The following is a 23537-nucleotide window of genomic DNA, read 5'->3' as shown; positions in this document are numbered from 1 at the left end:
GCAGTTGGTGAATCATTACTCTTTCTCACAGTTGCTTTTAATGAAACATTACATCTGTGGGGTATTTTTCTGACATTAAAATTTGTTGTACCATAAAAATCACGCCATGAGAGAAACTCTGTATAACTGTGACATTAAGGTAATATGCACCTCGAAAGTGAAAGACTTAAACTTTTGCTCTAACTTTCCTCAAGGAATCTTTCAATCATTCTCTTTCAAAATCAAGAACAAAAATAGGGGGTCACCGTGCAAATGTTGGTACTAGTGAAACAAATAACCCAAGATTTACCGATATTAGAAATTCAAAATGGCCGCCATCCATATGTTAACTCTATGGCGAAAAATAAAAATTTTCGAATTTCGAAAAACTAAGGCGGTGAAAAGTTTTCTTTCACCAAGAGCTTTAAAATGAACCCCCACATGTGGTATATCAGAAGAGAATTGTAAAAGTTTCAGAGTCCGAATGTCTGTCCCCGAGGTGCGTTCTACCTTAAGGACATTAAAACATTCAAAATCTTCGTCATTCATACCTGTCCAACTTCATCAAATGCCATGACAACCATGGCAGCCCCATGTCTTTTGACGACTCTGGCTTTTTCCATGAAATCTTCCTCTCCTTCTTTGAGACTTATACTGTTGACAATGCATTTTCCCTGAGTGCATTTCAGTCCGGCCTCTATGACATGGAATTTGGATGAATCGATGCACAAGGGAACCTGGAATAAAACACAAAACAATAAACCATCAGTGACCAGTACAGAAATACCAAGGTACAAAATTAAGCCATCAATGGCATTTTTCACTGAAGTCATTCAATGTTTTATGACAGAGAATAATTTATACCACATGACCAATCATGGAATGATGTACTCTCGGCAAATCCATGAAGTATGGCAGGATTAATGGTGGTTTCTCCAATGAATTCATTTGTCATATTATTCTGTAAATTTGTTTTACATGCTGTGTGATCATGATCATGAGGAACCGGAGTAGCATCCTTAAAGGGGAAGTTCACCAAGGATGATTTTTACATATGTGCTAGCTTTGTGGTTGCTTATTCCCAAAAAGCCATTTTCGCAATTTATAACTCACCTGATTTTTTACAAAAACGGATAAAAATAGCACCGGAAGTTGCATTTTAGGGCTTCATCTACATCATGTAATTTGAATCATGGGAAATCATCACCTGTGGGTATGGCATTGTCCACTCACGGTCCCATGTTCATGCCGGTCTGTCTGTTTGTATTTGCATATCAATTGTATGTACGAAGTATCAGTTGAATAACCAATTCATATGATGCTCGGTACATATTTGCCTTTGTGATTACTCGATTTCTTTTTTACCTTAGTAACATTTGGCGGAGACAATTTTTAGTTCACAGTTTTAAATTGTTGTCATACCAGTCATGCGCTATTGTTTTGAGCCCAAGCAATATTAGCAAACAAGGCAATGTCACATTTTACCGATTCCTCAAGACGGGGAGAGGTTGAAAATCTGGTTGAGAAATATAGGGAAAGCAGACGTACAGAGTCCAAAATTCATTCGACTGTGTTTACATTTCGAAAGAAGATTTGATGCTTAGTACCCGATCATTTCGACCACAATAAATAATTACGATTTGATACCGTCGAATTAATTGGAAATAAGCACTGCCGAAATAATTTAGTGGTCGAATTAATTGAAAGGACGATGAGACTGCTTCAAAGCGTGGACGGTGACGTCGACATTTTGTGAGGTAGAAAAAATTCGTCATTCAGCAGTTCTATGTTGTACGTTACAAATATAATCTGTGACATTTCGCCACTGGCTACTCGATGGACGACGTGTAAGTTTACTTAACCATATCCGAAAGATTATGATCAGTTCTCAAAAGCATAAATCTCTCTCTCTCTCTCTCTCTCTCTCTCTCTCTCTCTCTCTCTCTCTCTCTCTCTCTCTCTCATGTCGTCGTTTTATTTTGTCGACATTTATCTAACGGGTTTAGGTCACTTCTCAATGCAACGTTGGTGTAAATTTCCCGTATCGGGTATGGTCTCTGTATTCATTCACTTTAGCTTTTTCCTGCTATATTCAATACCAGATCAAAAAAAAAACAACGCGAACAACGCTGATAATACTACATCTTTCGTATCTAAAGACGGTAAAGTTGGTAACTGGTGACATATCACGGCCTGGAGCAAGTTATCACCATCGAATGTCTGTAAACTTTCAAAAGCCCGGCTCGAAAATCAGGATTAGTGCCAAGTTTGGGTGGGCGTTTTAGGGACACTGCTCTGCATAATAAGTCTGTTGGTAACAGTGGCGATCATTCGCATTATCTGCGTAATCTATTTGCTCTCAAATCACGCTCGGTCTAGGTTCGTTTCAGTTATGCCATGGCAAAACTTGAAAAAAAGAAAGAAAAATATCAAGTTCATCAAACAGGGGCTTGCTGAGCGGATTTACTAAAGTTTTGAGGTCATGAGAATGATTCCGGCTACTGACCGCCATATATGTACAATACGGAATAGGCGCTGTACATAGTGAAAGTAATCATCAAAAAAGTAATGAACATATAAATTAAAAATAACCCGAAATCGGCAATTTCGTATGGTGAAATCACGAATTACCGATGAACATTGACTAAACTGTATTCATCTGAACATGGACGGAAGAACTCGGTCAGGAAAATGGTAGGAAATAGGTGAACAACGTGACGACATGACCGATGGCTAAAATCAGAGAAGCAAGGAAGTTCACCACATCACGTAAGGGTCGAGACTTCTATGAAGGGTCAAGACTTCTATGTATCACGATATGTGTAATAGTGATCTCAGTGGGCCACTTGGCTGCTTGACGGGTAATCTCGATAACTCATCACGAGTTATGTTTATTTTCGGAGCAATTTTTGAACGAAGCGTTTGTTAACCTTCGACTAGAATCAATGACAGACTTGGTTCATCTTTGTTATCGAACTCCAGCCTTTTGTCGGAATCTTACGATGTGGACTTCATGAGCTGTCCTCGAACACGCTTATCCTAAAGCCTTTATGAGATCGGGTGATGACGCTTACTTGCTCACCTTGAACTTCAAATACAATGTTTCAGCTGTTCAGAAGCTTTACAAGATTTGTTTCATTCTCATAACAGAAGTCAAAATGTCACTGGGAAGACCGGTATATCAAAACCTTACCAGCCCTCCAAACACAACATGTGTAAAGCACTGCCGTGTACATGTACACAAACCATACAGCCGTTTTCAGAGCCAGCATATATGTTTGGTACTGTCACTTCAGCCATAGATTTGGATGGGGTGTTAAAAACGTGGATCTCTTCGACTGACTATAATTAAATTGATCATCCAGGCATGGACCTATAGAAACGGAGGCTACCTCAGTGTTTTCATGGTTGTATTCGATATCATTGTCAATGTAATTATGGTCTCTTTTGCTTGAAAACGTTTATGCACTTTTTTCGCAAGTACTACTTGTAACTAATACTTGACTAGTCATGTCCGAAAAGGGTTCACTTTCGTGATGTCATTGCACCACAGATGCAAGTAAAAGTCTGTGACAACACGCTGATTTAACGAGGTTCTTGATCAAAGAGTACACACGGTTTCTTTACATCGTAATTTACACCTCTGTGCGTCGCTGAATGATTTACAATTGTCTGAATCATGGAAGGACTGTTTTTTAGGAGCCATTCCCTTTGATCCAAAAGTGATTTTTCCCATAATCGCCATAATTAAAAAAAAAACTTTCTGAAACTTTGCAGATACCTTTGTGGCCTAGGTGTTTATGAAACAGTATATGCTTATGCACGGTCCCTCCTTTAGTGGAGGGACCGTGGCTTATGGTATGCCTGTAATTCAGGGTTCGCGGTAGAGGTCGCCACAGTCGCAAAATGCGACTAAAACTTGTTTGTGGCGAACAAAAACCCATCGGCAATCGCCACGATCTCAAAAGCGTGGCGACAGCTGATTTCTACAGTCGAAATTGATAAAACTAAACAGTCCAAATCTTAATGCTTTTCCACTGATGAGACAACATAAAAAACTCTTTATTTGAAGCACTTACTTGAAATTGTAAAGGAAGACAAAATACAGAAAACAGTTATGATTACATTCTCGCGATCTCGATCTCCATGAATTGGCATTCCCGTCACGTTGATACTAAGATAGACAACCATAGCCAAAAGCAGCAAAACTCAGCGACGATTCGGAGCTTTATTGACACAGTATTTCAAATCAGAGTATCAAATCAAACTGATTACACAATCCCTGGATCAGCGACATTTTAGTGAAATTTCCACATTTATCATAACTTGAAAAAAGTAAACGTGAAACAAAGACGTCGTGTATGCTGTCGATCAACTGCATAGTGTGAACCGTAAACTAACTGGGATGGCATGTGCATTGACTGCACATAAAAGCAAGTAGACATTGCAATATCAAACGGTCTACATCTTGTGAAAACAACGACACAGCATTGAAAGTTGTAATAGTCATCGGTAAAAACTCTCCACTGATGAAAGGATAATAGCGTCAAACAAATGAAATTGCATATTTAGAGAAGGAAAACCAACGTCGCATCGTGGCCTTGAGTGAGAATAACAATGGCGGATGTGCGGAGTGGGACTATTCTATTTAGGTAACGGGGGTACGGAGGGACACAGATTCATGAAGGTACTGGCAAAACGTGCCATTTTCCTAACGATGCTGTCGCGGGAACTTCAACGTCTCATCGTTGTAACACCTTTTTAATAGTTTTTCTGATCGGAAAAGTAATTTTACTAATTGTAGTGGTCTATTATACGCTCATCACCTTTCTGTATCGAGGTTTAACTAGGGTAGGCATGTAAAGTAAAGTGAAGTAAGCCTTCATTGAAATCCTATCCAATTGGGGATCTTGATCATAAAGTGCAATATAGGTTTTGCAAAATCAACAACAAAAGAGTATATATAGATGAGGATGTAACATGTTCATCAATATTTTACTCTTTTTCATTTTTATTTTGGTCTGAGTTCAAACAATTTTTCCAAATCACATAATGATGATTTGACTGTTCTTGAAAAATGTTTATAAGGTCTTGTGTGTCTCTGAATGTGTTTTTACAAATGTTTAGTTTACTTAAAGATCATGTCTACTGTCTGTGTAGCCTTTGCAGTGAAAAAAGAAATGTATAACAGCAGAAACGTTGAAAATCAAGCAGTCATGGCCATACTTTAAAAGTTTGTTAATCTTCGTCTTTAGAAAGATAAAAAGAACCACTTAACATTCAAACCTTTTCACACTGAATTGCAGAAAGAGGGTATAGATGTCTTATACCAATTTAAGACTGAAGCATATTTCTACCAGCATTTAGTATGTGTGGCTAATGAAAGTTGCGTGTGGCTAATAAAATTAGGACCAAATTAGCCACACTGAGTAAGTGTGGCTACTAACTTGAAAATCCTACCGCTAACCCTGTTTTTGTTTGAGAATCATTGACGCTGATTTTCACGGAGCGGGTCTACCTTGCTGTTGCTAGTTGCCACGCAAGTGCAATTATGAATTTTAAATAATTTGGAGGCCTTTATACCCTCATGCCGGTTTAAATTTGCTTCCAACTGGACATATTCAAATGCGCTTGCGTAAAATATTGTAAGGCAATTATATTGTAAGGCAATTATATGAAATTCACCATTGAGAAAGACTATGACTGTTCGTATATGGATGTATGTATATTTTTATACATCAATGGTACAATACAGCGTTCCAGGGCTAAAAGTTGTGACCATTTAGTCGCAAAGGCGACCAAATTTTACGAGATTGCGACTAAAGGATGAGGTTAGTCGCATTTTGCAACTGAACTTTTTTCAAGACATTTCTCCGTACGTACATGATCAGATTCAATGTGTACTCGCTCAGTGCTCACAAAGCAATGACCCCCAGGGCCGTGACCCCAAAATACATACTCAGAGGTTTGAGCGCTTTCCCTCCACTCACAGACTCCTTGTCTGTGCTCCACTGCACAGAGCTGCTCAGTGTCTGCTGATGTTATCTTGATCAGTCAAAACATCCCATGAATTTAATGACAAATTTTACTACAATCCAATCAAATATCAGAAGCAGTTTTAGTGCTGTCACATCACTTTCAATTGAACCAATCATAATCTAAGCATAACTTGTCATAAAAATATAGCTGACAAAGGAAAACATGCCCATAAACCGTAACTGCAACATGTTACATACGTTTAAGTGCGTAGTGAATATTTGTTAGTGAGATGCCAAGCCTGCAGGACGTTTCTGGAAATTGTCCATTGGAAAGTGTCGATTGAAGCATCAATTTTATCAAGCTTGAACTGGTTAGCCCGTTTTGTGAAGGTTTTAGTTTTCAGCTAGATTTAAATAGCAAGGAAATTTGTTGAAATATCATAATATTGTTAGAATGTGCTGGGTAGCGACTGCAATTATTTAGAACAGACTTTTCTTTGCAATCAACCAGTCTGATCGACAAACACCGGGATTCAATGCGCATATATGTTTGAGTTTTCGTTCTCTTGCCTACAAAAAATTATCGAAAGTTGACAGTTGCTGCATTTATATTCAGAGTTCTTGTTGAAAAAAGTAGTCATCTGCTACAAGTGGCTTAATTTGTCCCTCAAAATAATACTGCCAAGCAGAACGTAGTTGCATTGAATGAGGAATGGTAAAGACTAAGCTTACATAACACTAAAACTGGATCGCACAGTAACGAATGACGGAAACCTATCAAGCCAGTGTCGACTGATACGAGGCTGGCTGAGGCTATTTATCCTAGAACACATGTAGTTCTCGATATTTCGAGATACAAATAAATTTCAAGGCATTCTGATGTATCTTATCACAACCGTTACGACAGTTAATCAACGTGTACTAGCTACGAGATAGATAATCCTTACAAAACCCTTTGTGGTTCAACATTTCTACCTTTTTGTCTGCACTGACCGTGGTTCGACACATCCGATGCTCTTGTTTTCGATGTCCTGAAATATCGTTCATTTACCAACTAAAGAAATTTTTAGAAGGCTAAGTCCTTCAATCAAATTAATAGAGATTGAGAAAGTCCAAGTTTCTGTCGGTGGTTGAATTGATAAGGGTAAGAATAAAATTATGTTTTGAGAAAAGCATACAGGGTGGTCAAATGAAAAGAGTGGTTGAATTGATCGGGTAAACAGCACCACAAAAACTAGATCCTGACAGTTTATTTAACTGATTCCATTGTTTATGCAAGGATACTCCGTATGAACAATAGATATGCAAATACGCACAGCCTGGTGTGAACGTTAGTGAGTGGACAATGCCATACCCATTGGAAGATGGTCCCTTCCATATGACGTGATTAAAGTGCCAAGCTTGGCGCTTTTTTCCCATGATTCAAATTACATGGACTTGATGAAGCCCTAAAGAGCTGCTCAGTGTCCCTATGCTATTTTTATTGTTTTTTGTAAAAAAATCAGGCGAGTTATAAATTGCGAAAATGGCTTTTCTGGGATAAGGAACAAAAAAGCTAGCACATATGTAAAAATCATCCTTGGTGAACTTCCCCTTTAACCCTTTTCCTGCCAAGTCGGTGAAAATCCGCTAAAAATTCGGTGTAGCAAGAATCTAAGCACTGGTTGCCGTTATTCTACCAACTAGGTAGAAATCGGGTCGTTTTTGGGTACCCCGTTTCCTGCCAAGTCAACGGCACTACGTTGTGCTATCCCCTATGCGTTTAGGGGTCATCCGAGGACAGGTTTTCTGACAAGGAACGCCTTTTTCCCTCGAAATGGGTTCGCAGGGAGTCAATAGACAGGGAAAGGTGCAGAAACCTGTCCGCCAGTCCCCCACACCAGAGGGGGGCTGGGTTTTTTTTACTGCTTTTAGCGGACTTGGCAGGATAGCATGGTGACGTTTTCTGGCGGAGTTGGACGTGCTTGGCTGCCTGGCACTGTACAGATTGCTGCCAACTTGACCAACTTGGCAATGCTAATCTAGAAGGCTACCTCTTGCGAACGACTTGGCAGATATGCCGATGGTGCGAGACGAAAGTCACTTATTCAGTTGTGCATGACTGAAAATGAGAACATATTTTTGATGGGACGGCTCGACTTGTTCCTCCGATGGAACAGATATGAACGACTTGGAAATACCATTATAAACTGGTGTCCGACGTATTAAGCTGGGTTTCAGCTCTGCAAGTTCAAGCCAGGCAACGTGCTTCACCGCCTTGGACGTGCCATTCAACGGACGTGGCTTTGGATTTTTTATTTATTCCATCGTCCGAAGTATTGGCTCTGGTTTGCAGGCAAACGTATCTTGTTGCCCACGACTTGGTTACTACGTACGCTGTTTGCGTACCGAGAATTCAAGAGGGGACATGAGGTCAATGCTACGGGGATACCGCCTGTACTGAGCACGGACCGCTTATGTAATGCAAACCAGCTAGCTGTACAATGGCCGCCAGGCATGTGGAGACGTCGATGGCTAGAACAATGGAAGCATATTGCGTTGTACCCGTGCATCGCAAAAGTGAGACTGACAACTTGGGTGTAGTGACTGGTTATCACTGGTTAGCTGCAGCCCAAGCCATGATGGTACAAACCCGTACCTGACTGAGGACTGCTCGATTAAGTAGGTAATGAACGGTAACACTCATAAGCCAACTCCCAAACGAGCTGGCTAAACTACGTGGAAGCTCTGCCTCAATGGCTAAGCCATGTCGTTAGTACAATGGCAAAAACGTAGTTTTTGTGCTACACTGCCAAGTCGTTGAAGGTACGTATTCAATTGACCCTAGCACAACCCCAAGGGTCCCTGACTAACAGACAAGCGGAGCATGTAGAAATCATCAAAGTCTAACACGTATAAGTTCAGCTAAAACTACCCTGAAAATTGGCGGTTTCTGCCAAAATGCCTGGCAGGATAACGTGCAGGAGAGCCAATCTTTTGCAGGAACATATTATGGGGCCATTTTCTACTGACTTGGCAGGATAACGGACAAGGGCGCTCGGCAGGAAAAGGGTTAAAGCGTCCTTAGCTGTATCTTTTTGCATTTTTTGTTAAAGTGGCTGGAAATCAAAAGCAACTTATGTAAAAAATGTTGCAAGACTGTGGCCACAGAAAATTTTTCAAACATTGGCAGTAAACGTACAACTTACATATGGATTTCAACGACTAAATAATTTTCCAATTGTAGGTCAAATATGGCCACAATGAGTGAGTACGCAAAACTGTGAACAATCGATGCTTTACTGGAAAAATACCGCAATTATACGGTGTCGCTCACATTTGATCAGAATTGGTACATACCAAAGATCAACAATAAGTGTTGTTTCTATCTGTTCAGTGCAGGAAAATTATACGTTGATGTTATGACAATGATTTCTGCACAGTACAACCAGAAAAACAACAAGAAATATTTAAACCAGAAAAACAAGAATGACAAAAGTAAAGAAGGTCTGAAACTTTAGGTACTGGAGGTCAACTTTAGCAACATGCATAGCAAAGAATGTTTCAACCATGGATGTACAAAAATAGACATCCATGGTTTGAGCAGGTCTGTTAATACGTCACAGTTCATAAACAATGACAGGAAATGACTAATAAGCTGTTTCAGTTACTGCCACCACTCCCATACATAATAGGTACACTGCATACAAATAGGTTAAAGGCCAAAAACCTCTTACTCAGATGTGTGGGCTGTTTCAGTTACTGCCACCACTCCTGCACATTTGCAGGATTTCCCCTTTTTCTTACCTCATTTGCATATTTTTGACACTGACATGTTCATTTGAACAACGTCACATCTCAACCCCTGCAACTACCTGTACACCAAATACTGAGATGGTAGCTTTGGCGGTATGGGAGCCTTTGCGTGTGACGGACATACATCCACACATACATACCCACATACAGTGAAACCTGTCTATTAAGGACACCTTCGGGGATGGAAAAAGTGTCCTTAATATAGAGGTGTCCTTAATAGACAGGTGAAATTCTATTCAAAGTGTAACTTTTGGTTTGATAAATCTGTCCTTAATAGAGAGGTGTCCGTAAGGACAGGTTTCACTGTACATACATACAGACATACAGACGCCATCGACTCACCATATAAACTTTTTTGTATTTATATACATACCAAATATGAGCTAATAAAAAAATCTCTCTAAAACTTGGATGGTATGTGTTTTGTAAGGAAAATGCGAAAAGATACAGCTAACGGGGCTTTAGCAACAAAATATTAGTAGTTATTATGAAAAAGCAAAGCTTGATAATGTCCCTAAATTTATTATGTAGTAATTTTTCTATGGAGCACTCATAAATACATACCTTACAAATTTCTGGTTCTGAGGAAATCAAGTTGACAAATTTTGTCATACAGTTGACTCCGTCCAACATTCCTTCATCCATGTTGATGTCCAACACCTGTGCTCCCATTTCAACTTGCATCTTTGCAATGGACAATGCCTCCTATACAAAGTGTAGAGAAAGTGTTAAGTGTTTAGTGTTTCACTCCGAAGTAAGTTTGCTCCTTAAGATCAATTTCTTAAGTAGTACCGACCATTTTATCTTATTTGAGCCGCACTTTTAATTGCCCATGTTTGGGATGAATAAAGTTTTAAATTTACATAATATGACAGAACCCCATGACCTGTGAGTGCAAGCGCGCCATACTAGCGGTATTTGCACGAGTGCTGCAGTGTATTCGGCGGCGGCCCTTTTACAAGCAAAGCGAGTGAAAAGGCCAAGGCCGAATACATCGCAGCACGAGTGCAAATACTGCTAGTGCAGCGCGCTTGCACTCACAGGCCATGGGGTTCTGTTATTATTACATATGTTCTATCTTTTATTTGCATCATTTATCGAGAGAATCGACGTTTGTCGTGCGTACTACTTGTCTGTCAAAGCTTCAGCTTGACCCTGTAGAGTTATATAACATTGACATCACTGTAATGAGGCATCGAATCAGCTTTCACTTTTCATTGGTCAATGCCGCCACACCCTCCATTTTGATTGGCTAAACTATTGTTGACTTGTTTATCAAGGATGACGTAAGAGGAACGCCTGAGAGCTTGAACTCTGTTTGCGATCGCTCACACATACGTAGCAACACGCCATAGATAGCCAAATGGAGATAACTTGGAAAATGGAACGCTTTTGATTTTTTCCCATTTTTAGCTTGAAATTCTTCTAAATGATCGATACAAATAGCAGTTCAAAGATTTTTACGTGAATTTTAACAGTAAGACACAGCAAACGTAACTTGTTGAACGATCAAATTTCAGTGTTCACCGTGGCACCATATGCGCTCACTGTTATCAATAGCACAGAGTAAACTGCACGCAAAAATGACTTGAAAACAGGGAATGTCCGGTGAGAAAACTACTGGCAAAAACATCTTTGAAAATGTTAATTGTTTAATTGGATCTGCTGCGCCCACAGTTATGTGTGGTTCGATACATGATAGCTGCTGTGGCCATGCATGGCCACGGCGGCCACAGAGTATCCAACCACACCGTCACGTAACTGTGGCTGCGCCGACATCGCCCGTTGTCAATGTTTTTGCTTCGCTGACTTCAAACTGCTCTTCCGGATAATAAAAATCATCCTCACACTACGAAAAGTACATGCAATTTTCTTTGTCGTAGTTTTTTATCGGTAATGTCATCCATTTTACGATAACTAGCATCGAACCAAAGTGAAATGAAATTTTGTAGACGACAACTTTTGTGTTTACAAACAAAAATAGTTCTGGGTCAAAATCGGTAAATACTCATTAACATAAAGAAATGGCATAATGTTTTCGGTATTGCACTGCAGTGCAAATACCGGTAGTACACGCGCGCTTCGATGCAAGTAAACTGTGGTACATATGTAATAATTACCATTACTAGCCAATTAGAGGCTAGGCCAACCACACAGTCTTAACCCTTTGAGTGCTGTAATTCTTCCAACCTAAATTTTCATGCAACATTTTACCAATATTTATGAAGTTTTCTGTAATGGTTTTGATAATTTTGGACTAAAGGGACATTCCTTTTCATTGGCTACACTTTTTATCAAAATTTTGGGATAAAATTGAAATCAATTTGTCTGGATCTGAAAACATTGTCTGCTTTATATTTTTAAAGGCAACAAAAATTGACTTTGGCACTGAAAGGGTTAAAGGTCACATATGCCAGAATATATTATTGGCGTATATTTGTTTATATCAGAGAACTATGTAATGTCACATTTACATAGATTACATCTACCTTAGCCTATCAGAGGACCAACCAAACATTGTTATAGGTCACATTTGCCTAAATAAATGACTAGTGTATTTAAGGTAGCTTTCCGCCTTTGTTTTGGTATTTTGAGTCAAAAACACGATTTTTTTTTATGCCTGAAAAGTATTTCTATAATATTGATCTTCCCGTGTGTAGAATATCTTGGTCGTGAAGTTCCTGTTTTTGGGTGAAATTTTGGAATAAAAATGTACGAGAGGCACAGGTATATTGTTCGTAAAGTGAAAAAAACACGGACACCTCCAATACAAGTTAAAGGCAGATCTTTTAAAAACTTTGACCTGTCAAATTTGGAAACGACCTTAGGAATATTCCGTGGCACACTATTGAAATTTATGACGACCAAAATGATGCCTGGAAGATGTGGAAGGACTTGTTTTATACCAATTTGTGATTTACATGCACCGCTTAAGACAGTTACCCTGAGAGGTGAACACACCCCATGGATAACTAACGAATATATTGCTCTTGCACATGAACGTGACAAGCTGAAACATCGCGCTGAAAGCATAAAGATGCAGATACTTGGGCTAAATTCAAGAAGGTTCGAAATCATGTGAATAACCTTAGAGTGAAACTCAAACAAGAATACTTTACATCACGAATTGAACAATGTAATAATGACTCTAAACGACTGTGGCAAACTCTGAAAAAGTTGATTCCAACTAGATCTAATGATGATATCTTGGAGTTGAAGGTGAACGATCAGAATATTTCAGATAGGAAGTCAATGGCTAATGCTTTCAATATATTTTTGCTTTCATATATTTTTTACAACAATAGGGTCTAAATTAGCTACGAAATTTCGCAATCCTATGGCAGAATGTACAATTAATTGTAATAGTCGCTTTGAATTTCAACCGATAAGTTCTGATTTCGTTGAAAACCAACTATCAAAGTTACATATTGCTAAGGCCACTGGTATTGATACTATCAGTGCCAGGTTACTTACGTTTGCTGCTCCTCATATTTCATCATCTTTGGCTTACATTTTTAATCTTTCTTTAGTGACGGGTAGGGTGCCAACAGAATGGAAAAAAGCTAGGGTTGTACCATTGTTTAAAGAGGGCGATAGAGCTGAGGTGGGTAATTATCGTCCTATATCAGTTCTGCCAGTTGTTTCGAAAGTTTTGGAGAGAGCAGTTCATGATCAATTGTATAGTTATCTTAATATGAATAATATCCTGAACAAATGTCAATCAGGTTTTAGACCAGGCTATTCAACAGCTACTACCCTCACTCACGTTACTGACAAGCTCCTTTGTAACATGGACAAGGGAAATTTAACAGGAGTAATCTTTCTTGGACTTAAAGAAAGCATTTGATACGGTTGATCATGGACTGCTCCTCCTCAAACTGCACAAGTATGGCATCCAGGATTCCGCTCTTGAATGGTTTCATGCTTACCTATCAAACCGCTCACAAGTTGTTCAACTTAATTCAACTGTTTCCGATAGCATGGATATTTCTTATGGGGTCCCGCAGGGATCCATCCTAGGTCCCTACTTTTTACTATATTTATTAATGACCTTTCTTCTTGTGTCAGCCGTGTCAAATAATTATGTATGCTGACGACACGGCTATATTTTATTCAAGCAAGTCAATCTCTGAAATTCAGCAAGTTCTTTCCAATGAAATAATGCAAGTAAAGACCTGGCTCGATAATAATAAGTTAACTTTGAATACCAAGAAAACCAAATCAATGGTTTTCGGTACGGTTAGAAAGTTAAATTCATCATCACCACTTAACATTCAAGTTGCAGGAGATTTTCTTGAACAGGTTACGGATTTCAAATATTTAGGATTTGGCTGGACTCTAAACTGGATTTTTCCATGCATGTTACAAAAATTGCAGCAAAAATTACGTCAAAGCTGGGTTTTCTATCTAGAATCAGACATTTCTTGCCTGTACATCAACGTAAAGTTTTGTTTAACAGTCTTGTTCTCCCACATTTTGACTATGCAGCAAGTATTTGGAGTTATACACATCAGAAGTATTTGAACATACTTGAACTCCTCCACAAAAGAGCTGGTCGACTAATACTGGAGGTTCCACGGGATACTAGAACAAAATCAGTGTATGAACGCCTAGGTTGGATTAGTCCATCTATTGGATGGAAGCGCCAACTAGCGGCTCTAACCTATAAAGTCATTAATAATAGTGCACCAAGTTATTTGACAGAAATGTTCAATCTTTCAAATTCCATACATAGTCACAATACGAGACATGCTAGTAACGGCAATATTTACATTCATAAAGTGAAAACTGAATATGGCAAGCGAGCATTTTCATATTATGGTGCTTGCATATGGAATAGTCTGCCTACTCAAGTTAGATCGGCTCCTAGTTTGGCGACCTTTAAATATAAGCTTAAGGTTGTACACTTTTAACTTTGTGTGAGTGTGAGTGAGTGAGTGAGTGAGTGTTTGAGTGAGTGATTTTGTGTGTGTGTTTGTGTTGTGTTTTTGGTGTTTTTGTAAGTTATTTGTTCTTGTTTTATTGTGTTGTCTTTTCATTTTTATCTGTTGTGTAAATTTTCTCTTAATTGTTGTGGTTTTTGATTTGTACATCTTGCATGACAGGAGATATTGGAAGAACAGTGTTGGACACTGAAATATCGGCCTGTATATGAATGACAAATAAATAAATAAATAAAAAAGGTGTACATTTTGGCGTTTGAGACTACCGTTAAGTCTTGATTGACAAGGGATTAGGCTAAGCAAGCAGCGTCACAGTATTCGCATGCACTTGGACAACATCCGCTGTGAAAATCCCATTAACACCTACCGTTCACTGCGTGGGTCAAGACCACAGTGTGTACAAGGCGTCGAAAGGTGGGTCTTACCGTTTTTCTCATAGGGATGGCTGCTCCCAAAAGATCACAATTTATTGACACAATTGGACAAGGTCAGACTTATGACATTGTTGACGGTACAATTTCAGATTACGCAAATGGCCCACACACTAAATGCTTTATCTGGGACATTTTTGTGGTTTTTTTAAAGCACCAGGAGTGGTGGATAAGTTCCGTAATGTTAAACATCTTTGAAGAGGCTGTCCCTGTATACATAAATGGTACGTTCCACTGGCCGCCTTAGTGACAGCGGGAACACTTGAATACGTAATACCGCAACAGGCGCTTACTATTTTCGAAACACCTGACATCACTTCTTGGTCTTTTGGCCAGAGGTCCATATATCTTTCTTTCATGAATTTGACTTTGTTTGTGTACCGTCTATTTACTGTCTGTTCTGTGCTGTTTTGTGTCTATGTTTACAACTATTGTCTTACAAATTTTGACCTAGTGTTATTGGATTATGGAATGGTATGATTGCGATTATTATTCTTCAATATTCAAGCAACATTCGGCCTCTTTCGGCCGAAATTTCGGCTTCTTTCGGCCCCAAGACATTTCGACACCCCTGTTACGATTTATTTCTATTATTATTAGTAACTGACAGACCAGTCATATTCATAAGTGTGACCTTTGCGTTCTGACCAGTATGACTTTTACAGTGCCGTTTAGGCGCCGCTTTTCAAGCGTGACCTTTGCGTTCTGACCAGTATGACTTTTACAGTGCCGTTTAGGCGCCGCTTTTCAAACTTTGACAGTGTCGGCGGCTATTGCTATTGAAAATGATATGAAACTCTTTTTCTCACGGTTTTTTCACCATGTTCTCACAAACTTTAAAGCATGTGAATGCTGACACTATACTTCTCAGTGTTTTGATTTGTAACATTTGGCACGAGTTTCCCCAACCCGGTAGTGCCGAAACGTCTTTGGTCGCATTGCCTAAACGTCTTGGGGTCGGATATTGTGCGGCCGAAACGACTTTGCGCCGAAAGGTCTAGAAACTAGACATTGTCCGTTTGATGAGAATACTAAGTAAGTTGAACAATTTATGAATAAAAATGAAATATCAGAAACCGCGGCACTGGAACTACTTGGGATTAGAAAATACAAGGTGGAAACAAATTGCATGGGCTTCAAGACAGCGACAGCAAATTTTCCCAAGGCAAAATACGTAGCGATGCAGAAATCACATGCCACAAAACAATAGCTACTTTGGTTTGCAGACATTTTGGCACAATGGCAGTGAACTGATAATGTTGAAGTCGTTTCAAGCCCGCGGTCCCGTTTTTCCTTGTCCCATTTCGTTTCCGGACCGTGCTATTACCCAATAATCGTACAATGCAACCACCCTACCACTAAATGAGAAACCGACCTTGACAAGGTAAAAACATACGTCGACTGACAAATGTTCATCGTACACCGGACGAATGTGAATCAAATGATTTCATGGGAATGGATACGACAACATGGTTATCAGTTATCATGGCAGCAGCCAAAATGCTGCAGGACCGAAGACAAATTTCAATATGAATTTGACCGTCACAACGTAATAACGTAATCGCCCTGAGTTTTCATCAACATGTCATCATTGGTCGGTAAACCATTGAATGAGACGCTTACAGGCTAACTACTTGAATACAGTGCAAAACACCATCCTAATCCTGAGATTTACATGTAATGAAGACGGATCTGATATCATATTCGCCTGGAATCGATGGTACTCATGTTGGATACGAACTACAGCAGAGAGTTATCTATAATGTATGACGCTTGACGAGCGGTCTATCACATGCAACTTGCGCTTGATGAAATGACGTACTTTTCTCTATGTTCATGTTTTCTCAACTTCTCTCCTTTGACTTTTACGCCGCTGACAGGCGATTGGTTCATTTTAGCATAAATGACTCCAGAAACCGTCTTCACCCACAGAAATGCTGTACAGAGTGAGGACGAACTATTGTCTCAGAAATGCTTGTAGTTTGATTAGTGTTAATCAATTTTCAAGGCGCGTGAAGATCTAAAAAATGGCTGCTCACTGAATCCTCAGTTACTCTAACCGTAATGAATCACAGCATGGAGCTGTTCTTTTTTATCTCCATGATCACAGACACCGCAAATGTACATCCACATACAAATGCAGATATATTTGTTGTCAGCCAATATTGTTTTCCTTATATCATTCATCGGGCTCGCTTTCATTCCGCAGCCGTGAGTCGTTTCCGAGGTCGAATCGAATGCTGCCATAAACTTACACTGTAGTGTACGCTTGTCATGGAGGTAATTAGTCCAAGCGCTCTTGTAGACGGCATCGAGATGCCGTAGCAGTTCCGACAGTTAGGTCGAACAGTTAATACTCTATTTAAACCTTACAACTAATCAGTCAACAGATTATGCATAATCCCTTCCCTGGCACTCCCAAGTTTATTTACTCATCAGCTACTGTGTAGATTGCGCTCTAAAAAGAGTACAACGCTCCCAAAATTCACCCTTTTTAGCCTCATTTCGACCGTTGACACTGATTTCAATAAGTGAATATACTGTTTAAGTTGAACACTTTGATTTCACTATCTGATTTTAGTGTTTTGTCGGTTAAGTATATTGTTTATTGCCATTCAAAAGGAAAAAACCGAACCAATTTACTAAATCGCCTTTTTCTCAGTTCGGCATTTTGTCACATTGCAGCACGTTCAAAAGAGTTTAACTCCAGAACGCGTGAACGGAAGTTCACCAGATTTTCACAGACGTTTGTCAAGTAGGTTGTCTCCAAAACCGTGTCTCAGTTTCTTTATGAAGATTTTTAAAGTTGAGTTATTGCTGCTTAATTAGGCGGCATTGTTAGAGTAATCGGTGGATGAACTTTGACTCAACGATGTGAAAAAACTAAGGCCTTTTTCAAAAATCTGACACACGGTTTTGTAGCCAGTATTCTGAAGACCAATTGCCCGTTAACACCTAAACAATAGCCCCTCTCCGCTCAGACTTAAACTTTTTTACGTGAGACCACCCATGTTCTTTACACTTTCACTAAGATCTTCAAAAAAATTCATTGCACACTTATTTTCTTGATAAAACAAAAAAATTCATAGAAATAGCTTTCAGGTGATATATAATACTTGGGTAAAAGTACACATCTTGATGGCAAAATTGACGTTTAAAAATAGGTCGTCGCAAAGGCGGAAAGCTACCTTAAGTGGGAGTTTTAAGATACACAGCCATTAAGCAATTTACTTGCAGCAACAGATGATTGTGTTTTAGCAAGCAGCAGTAGCAGCAAAAACTTACAAGCAACTTGCAAGCAAGCAGCACTTTGATTTCTGTCCTTCCTTCAACATCAGTCAATGGACTCAAAGAAATACCAAACGCCAGCAGCTGGCTTCACCGATTTACCCTTAGCACAACTAATAGAGAGGGAAGACGTTGAAATGCACGTTGAACCTCTGTATCAACGACAAATTGTGCTTGCAGCGATTCGTAGGATGAATCGGCTTAGTGATCATATCCAGACAATGACAAGGCAAAAACCTTCCCACGCAACAACCGGCAGCCTGAGAGACAACACAGCTGACAGAACAATATCCTAGTGCTGCAGGGACCGCAGCCACCAATACACATACGACATCGGATGTCAGCTCCCTCAACGGTGACCTGAAGTCCAAGATGCTCGCATCCACACCTTTGGCAGACAACATCTAACAACTTAAATCATTCATGCCGTCCAACCAAGCAAAGAACTGGAGCTGAAGCACTACAAGAAAGACTCAGCACCATTACAAACAATCCTGAACACTTTACTTCTCAAAATAACCAACCTCCATGTGCTTCTGTAAACCATGCAAGGGCTGATTTAGAGCCACAGGTATACATGGTCATATCTCAAACTTTGGTGAGAAATATGATGATATTGTTGATTTTTTGTCACCCAGTGACTTTGCCATTTGGACCAACAGTATCTTAGTGCAGGGAATGACAGCACCACAGTTGTCTTTCAGTCAGGAAGAAAGAGACCTCCTTTGGAATCTGTGACACCTAACTCAGTGGACCACAGCCAATTTTGCCATCATGTATAAAAAGATGGAAAATGGTTCACTTCAAGGGGATGATGTTTTCAATAACATGACATACTCTTGTAAAATCTGTAAATTGACAAACCGGTACACATGGACCCCTGTCCTATTGCATGATAGGGAATATAGCCAATATCAAGTTGAATACAAGTTTAGATGGTGTAGTACTATACTACATTTGTCAACCATTTCGTTGATAGAAAGAGTCCAAAGAGTTGATAAGTGCAACAATCACAGTAGATTTACCAATAATGACATAAAAACTACAAATCGTATGCCGGGGCTAATTGATACCAAATCTGGGAGACCCATCTGCTTAGGTTGTAATAAGGGTCATTGTAAATTTGGTGCAACTTGTACTTATGCACATGTTTGTCTGGATGACACGTGTCGTAAACCTCACCCCAAATCAGTCCATGAAACTCTGAACGGTTCTGATTCCAAACAGTACTTATGAAGTCGCAACCCTCCCACACACACACATGATTTTACTCTAACTTACTCGGCATGACAAACTGAGCTCCAGTATGACCCAGATTCCCAATTTTTATTAGACGGGATTAAGAAAGGCTTCCACACTATAGACAGAGATACCCCCTAAAACCAGCCCATATGTATAATTTAAAGTCAGCTATTGGTGCAGCCAAACAACAGGTAGAGAAGCAGATCCTTGGTGAAATTGAAGAGGGTCGATCACTATGTTCTTTATTCCGAAAAAACGACCATTATCAGCGTCTTCCGGGTAATTTCCAAGCCAAATTCTGATGAAGTAAGCTTATCCACGATTGTAGCCAACCACAGGGTAAGGCTGTGAATGATTTATGCGTCTGACCATCACTCTCAATATCAGTCTCTCAATGATGCTGTAAAACTGATTTCCCCTGGCAGTTTCCTTACTAAGGTAGACCTCAAGTCGGCTTACCAATCTGTAAAAATCCTCCCGTTCCATTATCAGGCTACAGGTCTTGAATGGTTATTCGAAGGAGACAAGCACCCTACTTTCCTTCATGACAGATGGCTCTCATTTGGCGCAAAATTGTCCCCTAGTATTTTTCATAGGTTGACCCAGAGTGTTCGCTGAAAGATGACCAGACAGGGTTTTTAAAACCCCGTCCTTAAAGGCATGGGTCAGGCGTCAGACTGCCTTGCCAGGAAATTTACTAACTAGATTACAGTTTCAATGGAAAACAAAAGGCTATCACACCTTCATAATCCTCTTACAGACTAGAACAAACTCAATCCCAGGGATCAAATCCCCTGCCTTTAATAAGGCTATGGTTGTGTATCTGGATGATTTTCTTATTATCACCCATGACTATCATTCCTATTTGGTTGCCCTTAACCAGGGGTCGCACTAGCGCTCGCCACATTTGCAAAATGCGACAGAAAGTGCTGGGTGGCGAATAAAATGTCTTCTTGGTTCGCCACACTCATGAAAGTGTGGCGAACTGGCCTCAAACTCAAAAACCCCGGTCAAATTCACGGTGGACAATACGGTACTATCAGGTGACAAAATCGATTTGACTATACTCTCGCTCTCAGCGCCACGTCTGTTTACGATACCCGACAGTGGTTGTGTACTATGCGTTCTGTCCAGCTTAGGTACGCATTGCCGAACTTAGCAAGCCATAAAGTTTTTCCTTTACCCTTTGAACCCAGTTTAGTACCATATAAGGACTAAAATAATGACATCATCCACCCTAACAAATGAGAGTTCCAGTAATTTATGCGAACTTTCCGAGAAGGGGTCAGTGGTTTAATGAATATTTAATCAGGTCGACCGCCCTGCTGCCGTGCACTCAACGAGAGTCAAGAGATTATGATAGCTTTTCTGCAACTCAGACACAGAAGACGATCATATTATGTACAGCTATTGCTCTCTGAGTGATAGAAACGGTAGATTTTACCACTTTTTTGAGAATATTCTATGGAAAAATGGAGCGATTTGCTAGCCAAGTTGATTGCGATTGAACTTAGCGTTGGATGGCAGCATGGCCATTGCATTGCGTGATGCTGAATGCTCCGGTCTCCGTGGTTGAGGTTTTCTTTCAATGTGCATGATGAAGAAATTTGTAAAATTTTAGTTAAACTGAAGTGTATTTTGTTGATTTTCAAGCGACGTACAATTGATAAGCTCATGCAAACTGTTGATATCGTGGCCTTATACAGCCTGTAGCGAGAGAGCTATGACGGTTGACTTTGTTTACAAATAAATTTGTGTTGTAACTTGTTACAGTTGAGATCGTGATATATTTCCAACGTCGCGTCTGACGTGTGTCTGTTGCATCTCCACAAGGTGACTGGAAACCGTATTTTGTGAATTCGAAGCCAATTGAAAACACTGTTGCAGTAGTTTTCAACTGAAATAAACTGGGCATGAAACTTCTATCTCAATACTTTGTGGTTTCTTTCTATCTAAAGACCGCTTACCGTATGCTTGTCAAAATACGCCATCCAACTTTGAAAACAGATTGACTAACACAATATGTCTACGAGACACGATTAAATCAAGGCAAGTTGTTGAAAGCATATGTTGTACATGCGTGAATCAAACCAATGTCAGTTGGTCCAAACACCAAATTTAATCAATAAAAAAACGAGTTACTGTTTTTGTCTTCAACTCTTCATCTAAACATAGTTGCAGTTCAAACGATGGGGAAAGGAAGCCCTGTAATTGTGTGTATGTGTTGCACAATAGTTTACCTCTATGGTTGTACTAAATTGAATCATATGGGTTGCTAAGGATTCCTTTCACAGAAAATGAACTGCAACAGTCTTCTTAAAGAAGTGTAACAGGCAGTTGCGTTCAAAAAGTCCTTGTCTGAGAAGAGGTGGGTTGGTGGGGGTAGGAGTATTTGCATGTGAAGTCTATAGCACTTCAAACAAGATGAGTCCTTAAAATATTTTTGTTTTGATTTTATTGTACAAAAATTTTGTGTGGCTAAAGAAAGTTGTGTGTGGCTAAAAGATGTATGACCAATTCGCCACGCAAGGAATCTGTGGCTAACAACTTTGAAATCCTAGCGCTACCCCTGCTTAACACCCTTTTAAAATTGCTAAGACAGCTAGGTTTTCACATAGCATGTAAAAAGGTTGAAGGCCCTACCCAAAGGTTAGTCTTTCTCGGTATACTGTTCTGCTTACATCATGCTTGTCACAGCAAAAGCTTGCTGAATTGCAAAATCTGCTTATTACTTTCTCCGTTAAAAAGCAGGCCAGCCATAGCCAGCCAGAAACCCTAACAGGGAAGCTTGCCTGGGCATGCAGGGTAATCAAGGGAGGTAGAACTTTACTTCAGGTAGTATGCACCTCAAAAGTGTAAGACTTGCTCAAACTTTCTCAAACGAAACATTTACCATTCTCTTACCAAATCAACAATAAAAATTGGGGGTCACCGTGCAAAGTTTGGAATAAGCGAAACAAATTGCCCAACATTTTACAATTTTTGAAATTCAAAATGACCGCCATCCCTGTGTTAACCCCTGTGTTAACTCTATTGAGGCGCGTTCTACCTTAACCCTTTTCCTGCCGAGCGCCCTTGTCCGTCATCCTGCCAAGTCATTAGAAAACGGCCCCATAATATGTGCCTGCAAAAGATTGGCTCTCCTGCACGTTATCCTGCCAGGCATTTTGGCAGAAGCCGTCCATTTTCAGGGTTGTTTTAGCCGTATTTATACTATTAGACTTCGATAATTTCTACATGCCCGTAGACAGGGGAAGGTGCTCAAGGGTTACTGCAGAAAAAAATTGAGGTCACCGGCTTTGTTTGCCCAAGGGGGTGCGTCACTTTATTGCCGTTTCATGCTTATTTTTTCGGAAATAAACTCCTTCAGTATTGCGGACGTCCGCTAGGCACAAACATCACCTAGGGGTGCTAGGGGTGCGGCAGCACCGGCAAACCTGTCCTTTTTCCCCAGGGTAGGGTCAATTGAATACGTACCTTCAACGATTTGGCAGTGTAGCACAAAAACTACGTTTTTGCCGTTGTACTAATGACATGGCTGAGCCATTGAGGCAGAGCTTCCACGTAGTTTTGCCAGCTCGTTTGTGAGTTGGCTTACGAGTGTAACCGTTCATTACCTACTTAATCGAGCGGTCCTCAGTCAGGTACGGGTTTGTACTGTCATGACTTGGGCTGCAGCTAACCAGTGATAACCAGTCACTACACCCAAGTTGTCGGTCTCACTTTTGCGATGCACGGATACAATGCAATATGCTTCCATTGTTCTAGCCATCGACGTCTCCACATGCCTGGCGGCCATTGTACAGCTAGCTGGTTTGCACAACAAAAGCGGTCCGTGCTCAGTACAGGCGGTATCCCCATAGCATTGACCTCATGTCCCC

The 23537-nt window shown here is 40.0% G+C and overlaps 1 protein-coding gene across 1 annotated transcript in view; it reads right to left on the bottom strand.

Annotated features, from left to right (window-relative positions):
* Positions 1-23537, bottom strand: part of LOC139148886 (methionine synthase-like) — an 85691-nt gene that overhangs the window by 30822 nt on the left and 31332 nt on the right. The window contains exons 10-11 of the mRNA XM_070720316.1: positions 10317-10457; positions 531-716 (exon numbers count right to left, since the gene is read on the bottom strand). Of these exons, the coding sequence (XP_070576417.1) occupies positions 531-716; positions 10317-10457 (327 nt within the window). The remainder of the gene's footprint in view (positions 1-530; positions 717-10316; positions 10458-23537) is intronic.

The sequence above is a fragment of the Ptychodera flava genome, chromosome 14 (genome assembly GCF_041260155.1).
Source record: "Ptychodera flava strain L36383 chromosome 14, AS_Pfla_20210202, whole genome shotgun sequence".
NCBI lineage: Eukaryota > Metazoa > Hemichordata > Enteropneusta > Ptychoderidae > Ptychodera > Ptychodera flava.
This window is presented reverse-complemented; position numbering and strand designations above follow the sequence as displayed.